General features: G+C 42.1%; 1 protein-coding gene across 2 annotated transcripts in view; it reads left to right on the top strand.

Moving 5' to 3' along the window:
• Positions 1-19,153, top strand: part of PRKCB (protein kinase C beta) — a 325,651-nt gene that overhangs the window by 269,396 nt on the left and 37,102 nt on the right. For both annotated transcript variants that reach the window (XM_038540028.1, XM_038540027.1), the window contains exons 11-13: positions 6,858-6,949; positions 8,616-8,678; positions 13,914-14,052. In XM_038540028.1, coding sequence (XP_038395956.1) covers positions 6,858-6,949; positions 8,616-8,678; positions 13,914-14,052 — 294 coding nt within the window. The remainder of the gene's footprint in view (positions 1-6,857; positions 6,950-8,615; positions 8,679-13,913; positions 14,053-19,153) is intronic.

The following is a 19,153-nucleotide window of genomic DNA, read 5'->3' as shown; positions in this document are numbered from 1 at the left end:
TCCTTAGCAAAACATCTATTTTAAATGTTTTCTTTTCAATTGAACATATGCACTTCTTTTTTTTTTTTAAATAGAATTAGATTTTATGAGTCATTGAAGGACAGAAGTTACTTCCTCCCCAAATTTGCTGTCGTGGTCCAGCAAGAACTCTGTTGCAAGGCATGCTGGGAAGGGCGTCAACCCAGAATGCACACGGGGACAGGGAGGGGAAGGAGGATGATTCCACTTGAAGAGCTGGCACCTGATGGTGTGTCCATCAAGCACCGAGAGCATCCGAGGGGTCCTGGTAACTCAGGATTGGCTCAGGGTTGGCAGCAGTATCCAAGGATATGGTTTGATGTAAGGGCGTTGCTGTAGGAAGCTCTGGCAGTACTCTTGGTCGGCAATGGTTGGGTTGCAAGAAACAGAAAACCTCCTCCTCCAAACTATCACATGCTTAAAAAAGAGAGAAACAGAGAGAATTTTATTGGAAGGAAACAACCCAAAGGCAAAGATGTACCTGAGCCTCATGAAGAACTAGAACTTCAAAGCTTTCTAGAAGAGATCTCTTGTTCCTTTCTCCTTGTTTTCTTTGTCTCTTCCTGATCATAGCTTTCCTAGCCCCTTGCAGGTTGCCTATCTGCCAAAGTCCCTGAATACTAATTCATACTCATTGGAAAGAGAATCTGATTGGTTCAGCACAGACAGATGTTTGATTCCTGGCCCAGTCTGCTGGTAGTTGGCTGCTACTAACGCAACTGGAACCTTTAAGAAGGGGTTGTGTGTACAGGGAAGGGATCATTGGTGCTTGAGTCAAGTGGGAGATGCCATCCTGAGTGCCAGGAAACCAACCGGGTTGGAGCAGGACATAGCCTGCCACCAGTGGTACAAACATGGCATTGAGTGCCTCCAAGGAGAGGAAGCTGATGAGAGCTTCACAGGTGTCAGGGCTGTAGGCAACTGAAGCGTCTGAGGATCCTGAGATCAGGAAAGGACTCCGGAATGCAACCCAGGCATATAAAGTGGGCGTGAGTAGGAAGAGACACGGCGTGGTTCTCTCCGCTTCTTAATGGTGGCCTTTGCACATTCATTTAACAATTAAAAGTCTGTAAATCCAAGCAAGAGGAGAGATGGTCCTAAGCCCTTGAGAACTTCTCTCTACATGTGGAAGGGCTTGGAAAGCTGGAAAAAAGAAGCTAGAGGGGCATCCATTGCTTGATTCTGATAGTGAATCTAAGGCTAGAGGATACAGAGGAAAGACAAATTGTGTGTGATTCATGTCCTTGACCACATGCTTACTTGAGAGAGGCTCTGAGTTTGCATGGATGCGACATTCATCATCTGATATATCTTTGCAAAACCTTGTGACAGAGAAGCTATTATTACCCCTTTCAGAAGGCAGGGAAGGTTTAGTATCTGTTGCATGGTCTCAGAGTGGGGAAATGGTATATCTGGGACTTAAACCCAGAACTAGTGCATGCTATAGCTAGGGCTCGTCACCACAGCACTGTACGGTTTCTCGAGAGGAGCAGGTGCACCTGAGCAATAAGAGAAACAACTTACAGATGGAATTAATTCATTGGCCCACTTAGAAAATCATTAAAGATCATCAATAGGTAAATGCTTACTAAAACTCTCTTGAAAGCCTGGGTGCATGCTGTTAGAGTTGCCCACATCTTTGATCTTCTCTGTCTTATTGAAAGTATCTTATTAAAAGTGGCAGGCATCCCCCCGGCAGTCACATGGGCAGCATGTTACATCCCACTTTCAGCTGTCTTGGAGAAAGAATGATGATTTCTGTGAATTCTCTGCCCAACCCTGGGCCCCCCAGATAAATTCGGCACATGCCTTGCAGTTGCTGCTTTAAATCAAACGACTCTTACACTCTCGGTCCAGATGTGAGACAGCCTACCCAACCATTCCCATGATGCGGTGTGACAGGCAGACAGACATCTAGTTTGATTTACTTACTGATTGAATATGGGAAATAAAGGGCAAAGGAAATTTAAAATTAACCAAAGTCGTTTCGTGCTGAGGGGACAAGGGCCTCCTGTAACGAAAAATAACACCAATAACAATGACAATTTGGGAAAAACACTTTGAAAGTTGAGCAGACTGGCTAGGTTGAAGAGAAAGATGGTGAGCTTGCCTTTCTGAGCTTTTAATTGGAGTTGACAGTGGAACACCCACGTAGAAACGTCCTGTAGCCAGCTGGAGCTGACTGGGAGCTCAGGAGAAAGAAAGAGCATGGAAATATAAGTCAGGATGCACCAACCCAGAGAGATGAGGGTTGAAGTTTCAAGCTGTGACATGTCCTCTTTGGAAAATTGCACAAGTAGGAGATTCTCGATACGCAGTACATGCTTTCTGATTTTCACATAGTAGAGTACAGCAGATCCTAATCGAAAACTATTGCATGTGACCAGAAGAAAGATCTTTTGAGACCTTGAAATAATTTTATTGGAAGAGCAGGGAACATGGGACACCCTGGTAGCTCAGTCAGAAGAGTGTGCACACGACTCTTGATCTCAGGGTTGTGAGTTCGAGCCCCACACTGAGTGTAGAGATTACTAAAATAATAATAATAATAATAATAAATTTTAAAAATAAAAGATAAGTGGGGAGCAAAGTCAAATTTCAGGACACTACGGGGGGCATAATTATGTAAGCATCGGAGGCAGTGGGTGAGGGCCATTTAACTAGCTGACGCCCCCAGAGCTCTCTTTGCGCCTGTCACGCAATTTTTCTTGTCACATTTTATTTTAGATTATGGCTCGAGTTAACTGCATATTTGTTTTCACAAAGACTCTGAATTCTCTGAGGGCAAGGCCTGTATCTTATTCACCATTTTAATCCCTTTAACACCTAATACATGGCTTGTAAGAATAAATGTGCAACGGAAGTTCTAAAATTCACTTTGCTTAAGCTTGGCTCTAGATGAACCCCCGGCAGCGTTTTTCAAATTTTGATGTTCCTTACTTTAGAGCTACACTTGGTGGTACGCGGACAAGCTGCATTTGTTTTAAAAATAAGTCAGTTGAGGGATCGATGTAGCACAGCCAGACTGGATATAGCGTAGAGTTGATAGACTCCAGATATGCATCTATTTTTTTTGCAGACAATGAGTTTCCATCTATGTCTTGAGTATGAAGTTAAAAAAATTTTTTTAAAGATTTTATTTATTTATTCATGAGAGACACAGAGAGAGAGGCAGAGACATAGGCAGAGGGAGAAGCAGGCTCCCCCCTGCCAGAGAGCCCGATGTGGGACTGGATCCCAGGACCCCAGGATCACAACCTGAGCCGAAGGCTCACCCACTGAGCCACCCAGGAGTCCCTAGAGTTTTAAAATTTTTAAACCATGCGTTCAAGTGACAAAGTGAGTTAATGGAAATATTTTTTAAATAGGTAAATTTTTAGTAGATGAGGTGGACAGAGAGTAAAATCTTGAAGCTGGCATATAAGAAAACCAAAGTTTAAAGTTTGATGGTTTTATGCAGCCGATCGTAATCTGGTCCTACCCTACCTTGCTCCCTGCTCCTTTGTAACTCCACGCGCTCTGCTCTCCCTCTCAGCAGTAATAGCCATAAAACCAGGAGCTTCAAGGACTGGTTATGTTTTTCAAAATACACATTAAATATAAACACAAAAGTAAGAAAATAAAGCCAGACACCTCCATATGCATATTCCACCTCAAGTTATCTCGCACTACATTTCGGGAAACCTTGCTGTTTGGAAACTTCTCCGGGTCTCCCCACTCATCTGGGGAATCCTTAACATCAGACACCATGGATTATTCACAGCAGCATCTCTGGCAGCAGAATAATGCCTGGCATAGAGGGGGCATCATTAAGTGTTTGTTCAGGAAAATTGAAGGAGAGCAGGATGCCAACTGCAGTGTTTAACATGAAGTGCCGGTGTGCCCAAAGCCAGACTCAGTACAGTTCAAAGATGATGGATCTCAGGATTTCCCCACAGACAGTTCCTGGTAGAAACAAACCACACAACGTGGCATTATCTTTCGTGGCGCTCTCCCTGATGTTGGGATTCTAACTAATGAGTTTGGGGGACAAGCTGAGTTCTTCCAAGCAGAAAGCAAGCAAGCGAAATCTCTCCCTCACTTACTTTTCTCTCTGTGGCCAATGCCATCTGCTAGTTTTAAAAATAATTTTTAAAAGCAAGTGTTTTGGTTCCCTTCAACGTGCCGCAAAGACAGATGCTATTTTTAAGGCTTGTTTTCTATCCAAAAAACCCCAAAGAACCAGGGGCTGGGTGTCTGCAGTTCTGGCTGTCTCCGCTCTGCCACTAACTTGTACGTGACCTTTTTTTTTTGCAAATCTCATATGCCTTGGACACTGAGAAACAGAAGTGATAACTCTGCCCCCCTCTGCCTCTCATTATAGACGTCATACGGGTGAAGGAGCATCAGTCTGAGAAGGTCCCTTGACTTTTCAAAAACAACTGATTAACCTGTACTTCTCCCCCTGTGACCTGCCAGCTTCTGTCTTGCTGTGTGGCTGGAGCTCTTCATCCCTCCTCTCCTGTCCTGGTCTGGAAACTCTTAGAGGGGAGGACACACCCACACATCCTACAATGTCTAGCTCAGGGAGCACCTGGGTAGCTCAGTGGTTGAGCATCTGCCTTGGGCTCAGGTCGTGATCCCGGGATCTGGGATCAAGTACTGCATCAGGCTCCCCCCGGGAGCCTGCTTCTCCCTCTGCCTATGTCTCTCTCGAATAAATAAAATCTTTAAAAACAAACAAAACAAAACAAAACAATGTTTAGCTCAGAACCTTACCCACGAGGCAGCCTGATAAGAGTGTAGGCTCTGGAACAGACCTGCCTGGGCTCAGATCCCAGCTCTGCTGCTCAACAGCTGAGTGACCCTCAGTACGCTACTTATCCTTTTACAGGCTTTGATTTTCATGTCTTTAAAAGGGGGAGTGTGGAAAAATAAAAATAAAAAATAAAATAAAATAAAATAAAATAAAATAAAAAATAAAAGGGGGAGCGTGGTAATACTGCCCTGTTGGGCTGTTTAGAGAGCTAAGTGAGACAAAATATAAACACAGGTTGGCTCAGTCACATAATAAATGTTCACAAGGGTAGCTTTATTTCATAAAAGGTATCATTCCAGTTATTAGACACTCAATCCACATTGGACAAATGCATCTGTGTAAGATAAAAAGTTCCGTGCACTACAAAAAAGATTTTGTTAATGGTGGATGAAACATTTGTGATAGGGCCAACATCATGTTAGAGTACTTTTCATGGGTCGTCTTGGTTCTCTCTGGGTTCCTAGTCTCAACTTTGCAAATTTGAACAGCAAACCTCCTTTTACATTGTGACCCGGCCACATCAACCTGTAAATATAACCAAAACACACATTTCACAAAATAACACCTATGGGTACTCTGTGTGGGGTGTGCTGATAATTTCCATTCTGTTCTCTTTGATTTTTTTATTAAGTGGATCATGTGGCACCAAGGAGTGACTTGACCCAAGTGGAAGTCTCTAAGAAGAGGTGAAGCCATTTGTTCATTTAGCAGAAGCTTCTTGTTGGAAGGAGAGTGGGCAAATCTCATGGAAGCATTCCCCAAGGACCATAACACTCGTGTGTCTCACTGGGTTCAGTTATTACTATTATTATTATTAATCTCCATTTCACAGATGAGGAGACCCAGATGTTTAATAACCTTTCCAAATCATCCAGCTCTCAGGAAGCAAAGCTTGGTTCCAAATAAAGTCTGCTTGGCACCATTCTCTGGGCACCTACTATGTTTTAGTCATGGAACAGATATAGGGCTTACATAGCTGAGCAGAATATAACCCCTGCCTATGAGAGAGTTCACATCTCCCTTGAAAACATGTTTAAAGAATTCCCTGAATGGGGTGTAGATTTCTTTTTCTGGTCCCAATTCTCTTTTTTATGGATATGCCCTCCGAGGCCACTATTTCTCAAATTCTCATAATTCGTTCTCCCCATAGTCACTATGTCAGTTATCTACTACAATACCTCAAACCTCAGTGCCTTAAAACTACAGTAAACATTTACTATCTCTCAGTTTCTGCAGGGCAGAAACTCATGAGTGGCTAAGCTGGGTGGTAGTTCTAGCTTGGAAGTCTCACATGACAATGGTCAAGTTGTCAGCCAGGACTGCAGTCATCAGAAGGCTTCACTGGGGCTGGAGTGTCTAGTCCCAAGGTGGCTCCCTCCTGTAGCTGGGGAGTTGTGGCTGGCTATTGGCAGGAAGCCCTGGTTTTTTTTGCCAGATGTACCTTCTTATGGTGCTGCTTGAGCATTCCCATGACATGGCGGCCAGCTTCCCCCAAACAAGCGATCCAAGAGAGAGCAAATTGGAAGCTGCAGTATCTTTTGTGACCTAGTCATGGAAATCACACACTGTCATTTTTACAGTATTCTACTGGTTATGCAAGTCAGTCCTCTTCCTCATGGGAAGAGGCTACACAGGATGTGAATACCAGGCGGTGAAAATCATGAAGGGGCATCATGGAAGCTGATTACCTCAGTTATCTATTATCTGTAATATGATCTATGTATTTATTTTCCGTTCTTTATTACAATTAGCTTTATCCTAAACAATAATCTCCACGAAGTCACAATATTAATGTGCTAATTATATTTTCCAGTACCAACAAATACAACTTTACGGTTATTAATTAAAAAAAAACAACTGTGCCCAGTTGCATGCTTTCAGTGGCACAAATATTACACTTGGGGAAATAATGGGCTTGGCAAATAGGCACCTGTCACAGAGTCCTGGGGGTTTCAAGCATAAATCCCAGCTATTTCCGGCTTTCCTTTTGGAACCTGAGAAATACAGGATGTTGATGTTGCTGTTTGCTATCTTCTCCTAGGACCGCCTGTACTTTGTTATGGAGTACGTGAACGGGGGTGACCTCATGTACCACATCCAACAAGTTGGCCGGTTTAAGGAGCCTCATGCTGTGTAAGTACAAACTTGTGCTGTGCCTTTCCCTTGGGTTACTTAGGTGGAGCATGAGGAACCTTGGGTTTTCAGCTGGATAGGGATTGTTAACACCTTGAGCTGCTGCTTCATGAGAAATGTATGGCCAGGGATAAAGGTATTTTGCTTGATATGGGATACTTCTTTCTTTCTTTCCTGACACGAGCTAAGAACTTGAGGCTTGAAAAACTATAGCTCTTTCTTTATCTCTGATTTTTGCCCCTTGACTCCTAAGGAAGGGCCTCCTGGATTCCTTGGGCGGGGGTGGGGGGCTAGGAGGTGGGGGTGTGTGCATGATAGGTTTTGTTTATTCATTTGACAGTCTTTCTGCAGAGTATACTATGGGCCAGGCCCAGAGAACTTGTAGAAACTTGCTCAAGATCACAGAGCCAGTGTGAGACAGATCCACATTCTGACCCAGATTTTTGCTCTTGTGCTCTGCCCTACGCCACTCACCTCTTAGATGCCCTCATTCCTGGGGGATGAGGGATCAAGTTGCCTTGTGGCTGTGCCCTATGGCTCCTGGGTAAGGAGATGGATTCGGGTGTTTGGAAATGTGTTTCTCCTGCTGAGTCCATTCTGTCCCTGTCAGTCCCCAAGGCAGCCAGTCGTTTCTTTTGGGAACACGGATCTCATCATGTCCCTCCCCTGCTGTTGGTGAACAAGAACAGCAAGTCATAGGATTAGCAGAGATAACCTCTCCTGGGTGGTCAGCTAGATCTTATTGTCCTTCTAGAACGCCTCCCAGGGTTCACCATGGGCCCATCTAGTCACTCCAGAGGCTTGCTGACTCCTTGTCAGTACTACTTTGCCCCCTCCCGTCCCACATGTTAAGGTGATAAGCACTGTCTTCTGGAAGGGTTTGCATTCTCATGCTTCCAGATGGTGCCATGCCTAGATCATTTATCAGTCTTTTAAGGCATTCAGCATAATAATGGGGCCATGGGCTTGGTTTTCCTTTTACTTCTAACACCTGATTGACCACTGACCCTCATCCCCTTATCACACAAAACAGTCAGGACACTTAACATAGTTCCCTAAAGCCCTGCCTAACCCTGTGGTATAACTGGGGCTTTCTGATTCTCTCCAAATCTCCTTCCCTCTGGGCCTCCGTTAAGAGCTTACCGGTTAGGCAGGTGCTGAGCCATTCATTAATGATATAAGTTGGCCAAGGTCTTTTCTGTCACTGAGCCTCAATGCCTCCTTTAAGGGACAGGGAGGTAATCATAGGACCTACCTCCCAGGATGGTTATTAGAATTTTAATTAGATAATGACCTAAAATGATGGTACGTAGACTTGGTAAGCCTTCAGTAGATGAGCTGTTAGTATTCAGATACTTGAATTTGCCTTAGATTGAAACTATCATTCTTCAGCCAGGCCATGCTCTCCCATGGCCTCCTCCGCACGGAGCAGCCACTGAACCTCTGCCCACCCCAGTTAGTCCTACAGGCAGCCTCCTGGCTCTCTAACCCTTGTCCATATGTCCACACTCCCATACTTTGGTGTTATGAGATGTGTGGCTGACCGTCCGCGGTGGGATGTTAATGCCCCACACCTCGTTCAATATTGTATTGAATTCTGAGGGCTTGCCAGGCATACGGTGTCCTTGAATCTCTCCATTGCTTTTTTTTTTTTTTCTAATTTCAGATTTTACGCTGCAGAAATTGCCATCGGTCTGTTCTTCTTACAGAGCAAGGGCATCATTTACCGGTAAGTGAGCACCGCTACCCCTTCCATCCCCTCAGCTCCCTCAGCTCCTCCCCTCCCTGCCTCTTCTTTAACTGCTTTTAAAATTAGAATCTGTGGTGGGGGAGGAATCCTCCAGCCCTGACTTGGGCATGTGTTCTGCCAAGCAGCATCGCCCACTGCCCTGGCAAAGCTTGGGCAGCTCTGGGTGGTGGTGGAAGATCTCTGTGGACCCAGTGATAGTTCACAGCCTCAAACGTGAGACCATTTGCTGTACAAAGGGGACACTCACCAGTGGGGGCCCAGTCCTTCCTTCCCTTGCCTTTAGACCCCAAAGGGGAGCAAGCAAAGACTCTCGGCTGGCAGGATATGATGGGTCCTATTCTTATGAAATGATTCTCTTTTTTTGCTATGTAACTACAATTTAGAAATGAATCTCTGAAATGCTTGCCCTGAAAGACAGGATTAAGTTCAGGACTTGGCATTTGCCCGGTTTTGGAGGAGCAAGTGTATGATCATAGCTGTATGAGTCATACCGTTTTATATTTCACGCAAGGCAGACTACTGAGCCTGAGGCTGCTATTTGTCAGTGAGTCTGGGGTGTACAATTCTCCTTACACCACATGGATGCAAATGACATAGGCAGTGCAGGCTCGGGATGGTTGGTTATGCAAGAGAGGCTGGCAGGGCCACGGGGCTTCCAAAGGGAATTTGGCACAGGTGAGGGTCTCCCTAAAAGATCCCGAAGACCGTAAGATTCCATGCCATTCATTGATTTGTCAGACGCCTATTAAAAACCTACTATGTGCTAGGCACTCTTCTAGATGGTGTGGAGGCAGCAGGGAAGAACAAGTTCTACCTTTTTAGAACTTCTGTTGTGGTGGGAAAGAGATACCGAAGCAGCAAAGATACAGTCTGTCAAGTAGCGAGAAAAAAGGAGCAGGGGAGGGGGCTGGCATGTGCCAGGTGGTGACAGGGGTGCTGGAGAATGCACAGGGTCGGGGTCTGGCAGGTTAGGGTGACCTGGAAGTCCTGGGCATCTTGCTGCAACTGAAGGACATGGGTGGGGCTAGAAAGCATAAAATGATAAGCCCTGGTGATCTCAAGGCAGATAATGGAGGGGAGGCTGTGGGCACTGGTAGATTGGAGACATGGAAGGTGGGCACCTTGCCAGCAGCCTTCAGAGTCCAGGGCCTTTTTCTAAACTCCTTGAAGTGGTGATCTGAATCTAGCAGGGGAAGGGACAATCATTCTGAGTACAGAATCCCTATTCCACTTAGTTATTCCTGATAACGGAGGAATGAAGGTCAGGAAGAGGAGTGGTTCCACCTGGCGCATGGGCGATCTCAGTGAAGAAATAGAAAGACCAAGAAAAAGAAGAATTTAAACTGTAAATTGCATGCTCCTAGCCGTGTTTGCCCTCAACGACCCGGTATCACTGTGCAAGAGACACATCTAGGAAGACTCTTATTCCATTTCCTCTTTAATTACCATAGTGGGAGCATCTTGCGCCAAATGGAACTCTGGTGGTGGAGGGTACATGTTATCTTCCATATGACATGACCCCTAATTCAAACCAGTAACTTCAGCAGGAAGGATCATGGGGAATCATTCACTCTACATGATTTTCACCTTATGTGCTGACATTAGAACCTAAGAACCTAACTCTTGTACAGGGTGGGTCTTAGGTAGAATAGAACTGGCCACTGAGGATTGCTAAGAAATTAAATGTGGAGCTGCAAGTTTATTGAAAGAAAATCCAGTCCCAGGGGAGGGACTGGGAAAGGAAATAAAGTTTATTGTCAATTGGGTTGGGATTCAGGGCTGGGTTTCCAATCTAGTAGGGTCATGGTTTGGGGTCTGGGATCCAGAACTTTCACCATTCCAGTCATAAAATACAAATATTAGATTTCGGTGCTAAGACTTTGCCTAACTCAAAGCTCTCTTTACTAACATATTCTCCCATTCTTCCTCAACTCTTCATACTTTTTAGGGGACATTTATCAGTCTTTTAAGGCATTCAGCATCTGAATCCCTTTCATTCATGTGTAGGAACAAAGTCTATCTCCTACTATACGGATTGAAAATGCCAGATAGTCTCACAACCTCCCTGCAGCCAAGGCAGACACACAATCCAGGCTTTGACACTTGTCATACTCACACAACACTATGAATTGGAAGGTAGTGACCAAGAAATGCAGAGGCTGTAGAATCGAGAGTGGCCATAGTAATCGGCTGCATCTACTTTCTGGAGGCATGAGAGGAAGCAGTTCTTAGCAACAATATCCAGAGTCCAGCGTTAGGCTTCATGGAACAAGATGTCTGTACCCAATGGTGGCTTCTGTGACATCTTCACTGGACCAGCTCTGCATTCCAATTAAGCATCATTCCTGGCTGCCTAGCCTCTAAATCTGGTTCTCCAGCCTCCTTGGAGATTCTGTGAACTCCCAATATCTTTTTAACAATCCCTTTCCAGGTTGAAATGGTCAGAGTTGATTTTCGTTGCTCACAATCAAAAACCTTGATTGAGACAGAGTTTTTGAAATTGATAATCAAATGAAAACCAGTAAAAAAAATTACATGACAGAAGATGTGTGGTTTTATAACATCGAGATGATCTTCATGTGGTGAATTCTTTCAAAATGTTACAAATCTCTCCCTCTTTCATTTAGATCTCTAGTTGGTTGGAGAATCTTAAGTAAAAGGGATGAGGAATTATGTTAGACTTGCCCTCTCTGAGGACCATGGCTGGAGATGTTGGGTACAGGGGAGACAAAGATCCTTTCAAGCTTCATGTCTTATTTATAGATCACCATTCCTGGGATGTGTGATGATTTTGCCTTTGATGGATTTCTGAAAATGTAAGCAATTGCTCCAGTCCCTTTTGAAGCAGAAATGAGGGATTATTAGATCAAACCAAAAAATACAGTAGGCTGTCAAAAATCATATGACAATGAATATGACTGGATTGTCTCCAGCTGCATAACCAACTGGCTCTTGGCACCTGAAGCTCTTTTTTTAAAGATTTTATTTATTTACTTATTTATTTTATTTATTTAGAGGGTGGTGGAGGGGCAGGGAAGAGGAAGGGAGAATCTCAAGCACACTCCATGCTGAGTGCAGAGCCTGACATGGAGCTCAGTCTCATAACCCTCAGACCACGACCTGAGCCAGAATCGTGAGTCAGATGATTAACCAACTGAACCACCCAGGCGCCCCCTGAAGCTCCTTTACTATAATACATGAAGTTGTTATTACTTTCCTAGTTGCCCCAGCTGCTTGTTTGGGGGATTGTGGTCAAGCTGAGGGGGATGTCGTGGGTCTCTGTTAATCAATTCACATGTAGATCTGGCATGTTTAGGTGAAGCAGGTTGCTACAAAGTCCAGTTTAAGTTCTTAGCTGACATTCAGAGACCACTGTGGCTTGTAGATAAGCATGAAGGATTATTACGAGTGGTACCATGGTCAGCACCAAAGATCATGGTATTGCTGTTGGCAAATGGGATGCAAGTGGGCCTCGCCTTGGATGAACAGATCTCACAGACACAGATAGGAGATGCCAGTATGTTTTTTTCAGGTTGTATTCTCTTAGTCAAAGGTGATGACAGCAACTCAATTTGAACTAACTTGTTAAAAGAGATATTTTTTAGCTGACATTACTGAAAAGCCCAGGGAGCAGATCTGACTTTATGCCAGGATAGATCCAAGGGCTCAAATGATGTTACGAGTTTTCACTTTATCACCTTCCTGCTAGGTTCTGCTTTCTCTCTACTAGCTTATTCTCTATCTGATGACCCCTGGCACTTCTAGACTTATATTCTACCACTGAGCAATCCCAATGTAAAAAGAGTTCATCTCTTTCCTGACAGTACCAGCAAAAGTGCCAGAGCTGATGCTCAGTAGCTTTGATTAACTCATATTGGATCACATGGCCATTCCTGGAGCAATCACTGTGACCAACATTTCCAATGGCCAGGTTAGGCCCATACGTCCAGTCCACTCATGGAGCCAAAAGCTGAGGTCAGCACCACTAGTCTTACATGGCTTGATAATCAGGGAAGGATGGTCCTTTGAAGGAATATTGGATTGCTGTCATCATAAGATGATAAAATAGGCAGGGACCACAGATGTCCAGCACCTAATGAAGATGATTTAAGATAGAGATCTGAATTGAATAGTAGACCCCATTACCTCTCAGGAAATTGGACTCTATTGAGATTGAGGAAGACTGGCCCATAGATCATCACTACTTACTGATACTAAAACACCAAGTGTTGATATTAGAGTAGATGTTTGGGGAAGAGGAAAGTGTGATGATATTGGAGTAATCCAATATGCTGGGAATATGCAAGCATTTCCAAAAATAAATAAGCTCTCCTCACCAACATGGATGAAATAAAAGAATGTAAGTATAGCACATATCCTTTATGTTAAAGCTCAGATGTTACCTTCATGGAGGTGACACTTTCCTGGCATCCTGTTTACAGAAACCTACCCCAGTTACTAACTCATCGTCCTCATTTTCTTTATAGCGCCCATCAAAATCTGTAATAATCATAATAATCACACAATAAATTGTAGATATGAACATTTGTTAATTGTCTTTTTCCCTCTACTGGAATTTCATCTGAATAAGAGCAAAATGTTTGTTTATCTTGTTCACAGTATATCCCTAGCTCCAAGCATAGTGCCTGTCACAAAGGAGGTGTGCAACACTTTTTTTTTTTTGATTGAAAGAATCAATGGGAACTCTTGGGTCATGTCTTAGGAATCAGCCTAGGAGAGCTTAGAGAACTTGAAGCTAACTAAGATTCTTTCCATCTGCTTCCCCGCCCCCCCATGAACTCCAGAGATATTTGCAAAAATAGTAATAGTTTTGTGAAAAATATATCTTACTATGAAATATAAGGACTCCTGAAAGTACAAGGGCTAACTCTTGAACTGCTCCTGGATAGAAGCCTCTATGGATGCTCTGCTCCTTATTTAGCTGTCTATGGATCTCTCTCTTCTCAGAGCTGCTGTCTCATTGTGTCCTTGTGAGATGCTTGGCACAGTTGGATCTATAGAAGAAGAAAAACCCACAAGTCTGTGGACCCCTCTTTATTTACCAGATTATAAACTATTGGAGGGCAAGTGCTGGTTTATACTCCCCTCTGTGCTTCCCCAACACCTTAGCACAGTGTTTTGTGTGTCACGAGTGGCTGTTGGCTTGAAGTAAAAAACATTTGTTAAACCCTTAAATTTTTATATCTGCTGCAGTGACCTCAAACTTGACAATGTGATGCTGGATTCAGAGGGCCACATCAAGATTGCTGATTTTGGCATGTGTAAGGAAAACATCTGGGATGGGGTGACCACGAAGACATTCTGTGGCACTCCAGACTACATCGCCCCTGAGGTGAGAGCTGATGGGACCCCTAATACATGTCCTTGTTTTACTGGAGTCTCTCCTGTGCCCTAGATGACCATGTCAGAGTTGGGAAAAGTCCAGGAGGGTACCTGGCAAGCAAACCTCAGGCTAGTTCTTCTCCTGTACTCTAAATCATTCCTTTGAGATCACACATGCAAATTAATTTAGCACGCATCCAGAAGCTCAGGCCCAAAATACATCAAGGTTTGGGGGAAATTTTAAATAAAACTCAAAAAGAACCATCCACCACACATCAGGAAAATTCTTCAAGCTGCTATGGCTCATGGCCATATGATACTGCCTAATTATGACATTGAAATGTTTGTTAAGAGGAAGGAAGGAGAGACGAAGAGGGCTTTCCTGAACTGACATATGACACAGGATCTGTGTACTGATACTCAACCCTGAAAGACTTAGAATTTTTCTCTTTGTGAGTAAGATATAAATGAAAGAGAAAAGAGTTAATTCTACTGCCTCCCCCTCCCTTCCCAAAGGAAACGGTCAGTTGCAGAATGGATTTCCCCAACATGTCATGGTACAGAATCTGTGCCAGATGATAGCCTTCCTTTTTCTCTGAATTGGTGCTTAGGGAAGTGGCATTTTGCAATCTGTTACTAGATTTTTAAGGAAAGGAACTGAGGATGTGGCACAGAGTCTTGGAAATGGGTATTCTAGAATTCTTTTCTTGACTGTCAGTCACTTATTTGGAACAATGGTGATGGGAGGCCCCATGTAGCTAAATAATTTGGCACAAATTTTAAAACCTGCATACTCTTTACCAAAACAGTTCTTCTTCTAAGAACTTAGCTTGCCACACACATACTCAATGCACACGCACACAGTGAAATGATATGTGTTCAAAGTCTTTTCTTTGTTCCAGTGCTATTTTTAAATAATGAAAAATAAGAAACAACCTTCATGACTATCAATAAAAGAATGGTTAGCTAAAATATGCTACATTCACATTGAGAAGTACCATGCAGCTCTTATAAAGATCAGAGTACATCCGTATGTACTAACCTGAACAATGTCAATCAAGGAATGGACAATAGACCGAATTATTTATAGTACTAAATACCACAATAATTCAATTCAAAAGAGTAAATTAGATCTATATGTAGATATGGAAAGATTTTTGAGTCATATTGTTAAGAGAAAGAAATCAATAGTGAACAACTGTATGCCAACAAGCTGGACAACCTAGAGAAAATGGAAAAGTTTTAAAAACATGCAACTTAATAAGACTGAATCAGGAAGAAATAGAAAATCTGAATAGACCAATTACTAGTAAGGAGGTTGAATTAGTAATCAAAAATCTCCCAATGAAGAAAAGCCCAGGACTAGATTGCTTCACTGGTGAATTTTACCAAGCATCTAAAGAAGAGTTAACACCGATCTTTCTCAAATTTTCTGAAAAATCAGAGGAGGAAGACTCCAAGCTATTTTTACAACACTGGCATTATTCTAATACCAAAAACAGAAAAGGACACTACTAGAAAAGAAAACCACAGGCCAATATCCCTGATGGATATAGATACAAAATTCTCAATAAAATACTGGTCGATTGAATTCAGGAGCACATTAAAATATCATTCACCATGATCAAGTGGGATTTATCCCTGGGATACAAGGATGACTCAACATATGCAAATCAATCATTGTAATACATCGCTAATAGGATAAAAGAAAAGAATCACATCATTTCAATAGATGCAGAAAAAGCAGGGATAAGATAAGGGTGTCCATTCACACTGCTCCTATGCAGCACAGTACTAGAAGTCCTAACTAGAGCAATCAGGCAAGAAAAAAATAAAAGTATTGGAATTGGAAAGGAAAAAGTAAAAATGGTCTCTATTGGCATATGACATGATTTTATATGTAGAAAATCCTAAAGACTCAACTAAAACTGTTAGATCTAATTAATGAATTCAGTAAAGTTACAAGATACAATATTAGTATACAAATATCAGTATCATTTCTATACATTAACAACAATTTTCTGAAAATGAAATAAAGAAATGGATCCCATTTACAATAGCATCAAAAATAATAAAATAGGAATAAACTTAACTAAGAAGGTGAATCATAAGATATTCATAATCAAAACTATAAGATATTGCTGAAAGAAATTAAAGAAGATATAAATAAATGGCAAGACATCCCATGTTCATGAATTAGAAGAATGAATATTGTTAAAATGTCCATACTACCAAAAGCTATCAATAGATTCAATGCAATCTCTATCAAGTTTTCAGCTGCATCTTTGACAGAAGTACAAAAAACACTGCCCAAATTTATGTGGAGCCACAAAAGACCCTGAATAGCCAAAGAAATAAAGAAAGGGGTGCCTGAGTGGCTCAGTCGGTTAAGCGCCAGACTCTTGATTTTGGGTCAGGTCATGATCAGGATCATGAGATGGAACCCCATGTCAGGCTCCACGCTGGGAACCTGCTTAAGATTCTCTCCCTCTCCCTCCTCCCCACTCATATGCACTCTATCTTGCTATCTAAAAAAAAGAAAAAAAAAAGAAATGAGAAAGAAGAACAAAGCAGGACATTATACTATCAATTTGAAGCTATATTATATAGCTATAGTCATCAAAACAATATGGTACTGGCATAAAAACAGCTAAATAGATGAACAGAACAGAATCGAGAGCCCAGAACAAAATCTAAGCATATATAGTCAATTGTTTGACAAGAAAGCTAAGAATACTCAAAGGAGAAGACAGTCTCTTTAATAAATGGTGCTGAGATAATTGGGTGTCCATATATAAAACAATGAGACCGGACCCATATCTTACATCACTCACAACAATTAACTCAAAATGGATTAATGGCTTAAATGTAAGACCTGAAAACCATGAAACTCCTAGAAGAAAACATAGGACAAAGCTTCTTAACATGGATCTTGGTCATAATTTTTTGGATACAACATCTAAAGCCCAAACAACAAAATCAAAATAAGTGTGACCACATCAAATTAAAAATCTTTTGCACAGCAAAAGAAACCACCAACAAAGTGAGAAGAGAACCAATGGAATGGGAAAAAGTATTTGCAAACCGTATATCTGATAAGGGGCCAATATCCAAAACATATAAGGAACTCCTACAACTCAACAGCAACAAAAGAAGTAACCCAATTAAAAAATGGGCAAAGCGGGATCCCTGGGTGGCGCAGCGGTTTGGCGCTTGCCTTTGGCCCAGGGCGCGATCCTGGAGACCCGGGATCGAATCCCACATCGGGCTCCCGGTGCATGGAGCCTGCTTCTCCCTCTGCCTGTGTCTCTGCCTCTCTCTCTCTCTCTCTCTCTCTGTGACTATCATAAGTTAAAAAAAAATGGGCAAAGGATCTGAATAGACATTTCTCCAAAAATTAAAAAAAAAAAAACATTCGAAAGACCAACAGGTACATGAAAAGATGCTCAACATCACTGGTCATTAGGGACATGCAAATTAAAACCACAATGAGATTATCCCATCACACCTGTTAGGATGGCCATCATCCAAAAGATAAGGGATAGCAAGTACTGGTGAAGGTGGGGAGAAGAAGGAACGCTTGGGTGCTGTTGGTGGAAATGTGAATTGGTACGGCCATTCTGGAAAACAGTGTGGAGGATCTTCAAAAAAATTAAAAATAGAGGTACTATATGACCCAGGCATTCCACTTCTGGGAATATACCCAAAGGGAAAAGAACCCCACACATACTAACTCAAAAAAATATCTGCACTCCCATGTTTCTTGAAGCATTATTTACAAGACATGTAAACAATGCAAGTGTCCATCGATGGATAAATGGATGAAAGGAGTTGTGGTATATATACATACACAACGAACTAGTATTTGGCTATAAAATATGAGGAAATCCTACTGTTTGCTACAACATAGATGGACTGTGAAGGCATTATGCTAAGTGAAATATGTCAGAAACAGAAAGACAAATAGTGTATGATCTCACTTAGATGTGGAATCTTAAAAAGAGAAAAAAATAAAGCCAAACTCACAGAAAAAGAGATCAGACTTATGGTTCACAGAGGTGGAAGGGCGATTGTGAGAGGATGGTCAAAAGTACAAACTTCTAGCTATAAGATAAATAAGTACTAAAAATATAATGTACAGCATGATACCTATAGCAAATACTGCTGTATGATATGTAAGAAAGTTAAGAAAATAAATACTAAGAGTTCTCATCACAAGGGAGCAAACTTTTCCTTCTTCCTTTTTATGGTATCTAAATGAGACAGTGGATGTTAGTTGAACTTACCTTATTTTCACACTATATGTAAATCAAACCATCATGCTGTATGCTTTAAACTTACACAGTAATGTATGTCAGTTATTTATGGATAAAACCAGAGGAAAAATCAAGGTACAGAATGTTAAATACAGCATGATACCATATATTGAAAACAACAACAATACATGGAACACTGCTATATGAGTATGTAGAGACACAGTAAAAGCATAGAAAACCTGGAAGTTAACAGACTGATTTTATAACATTGGTTACCTCTGAGGGTAAGAGCTGTACAGAGAAATTTAGCTCAATCTGTATACTGTGTAAATTTTTCACAAGGTAAACATTTATGTATTACTTGAATAATTAAAAGTAATTTTTAAAAAAAAGTCCTTTATAGACTATTGACAGAAGAGCATTCCTGTGAAACCGTTCAAAGCCAAAATGGCATGAAGCAAAGAAGCAGGGTTTATTTTTATTTTTATTTTTATTTTATTTAATTATTTATGAGAGACACAGAGAGAGAGGCAGAGACACAGGCAGAAGAAGCAGGTTCCCTGCAGGGAGTCCCATGCAGGACTCCATCCCAGGACCCCGGGATCACGCCCTGAGCTGGAGGCAGATGCTCAACCACTGAGCCACCCAGGTGTCCCCAAAGAAGCAGTTTTATAGCAATAGCAGTTTTACATGGTAAAAAACATTTTAACGTTTTCAGACCCAAAAATTAACCTCTCTCAGGCCTTTCTGATACCTTACGACATATCTGTCTAGTGGATGCATAACAGATGCTCACACAACTCAAAGATATGGCTGCTTGGTGCCAGGTATAGTTCCTTGAGAAGGAGCTTGGCG

This window comes from Canis lupus, chromosome 6 (genome assembly GCF_011100685.1).
Source record: "Canis lupus familiaris isolate Mischka breed German Shepherd chromosome 6, alternate assembly UU_Cfam_GSD_1.0, whole genome shotgun sequence".
Classification (NCBI taxonomy): Eukaryota; Metazoa; Chordata; class Mammalia; order Carnivora; family Canidae; genus Canis; species Canis lupus.
This window is presented reverse-complemented; position numbering and strand designations above follow the sequence as displayed.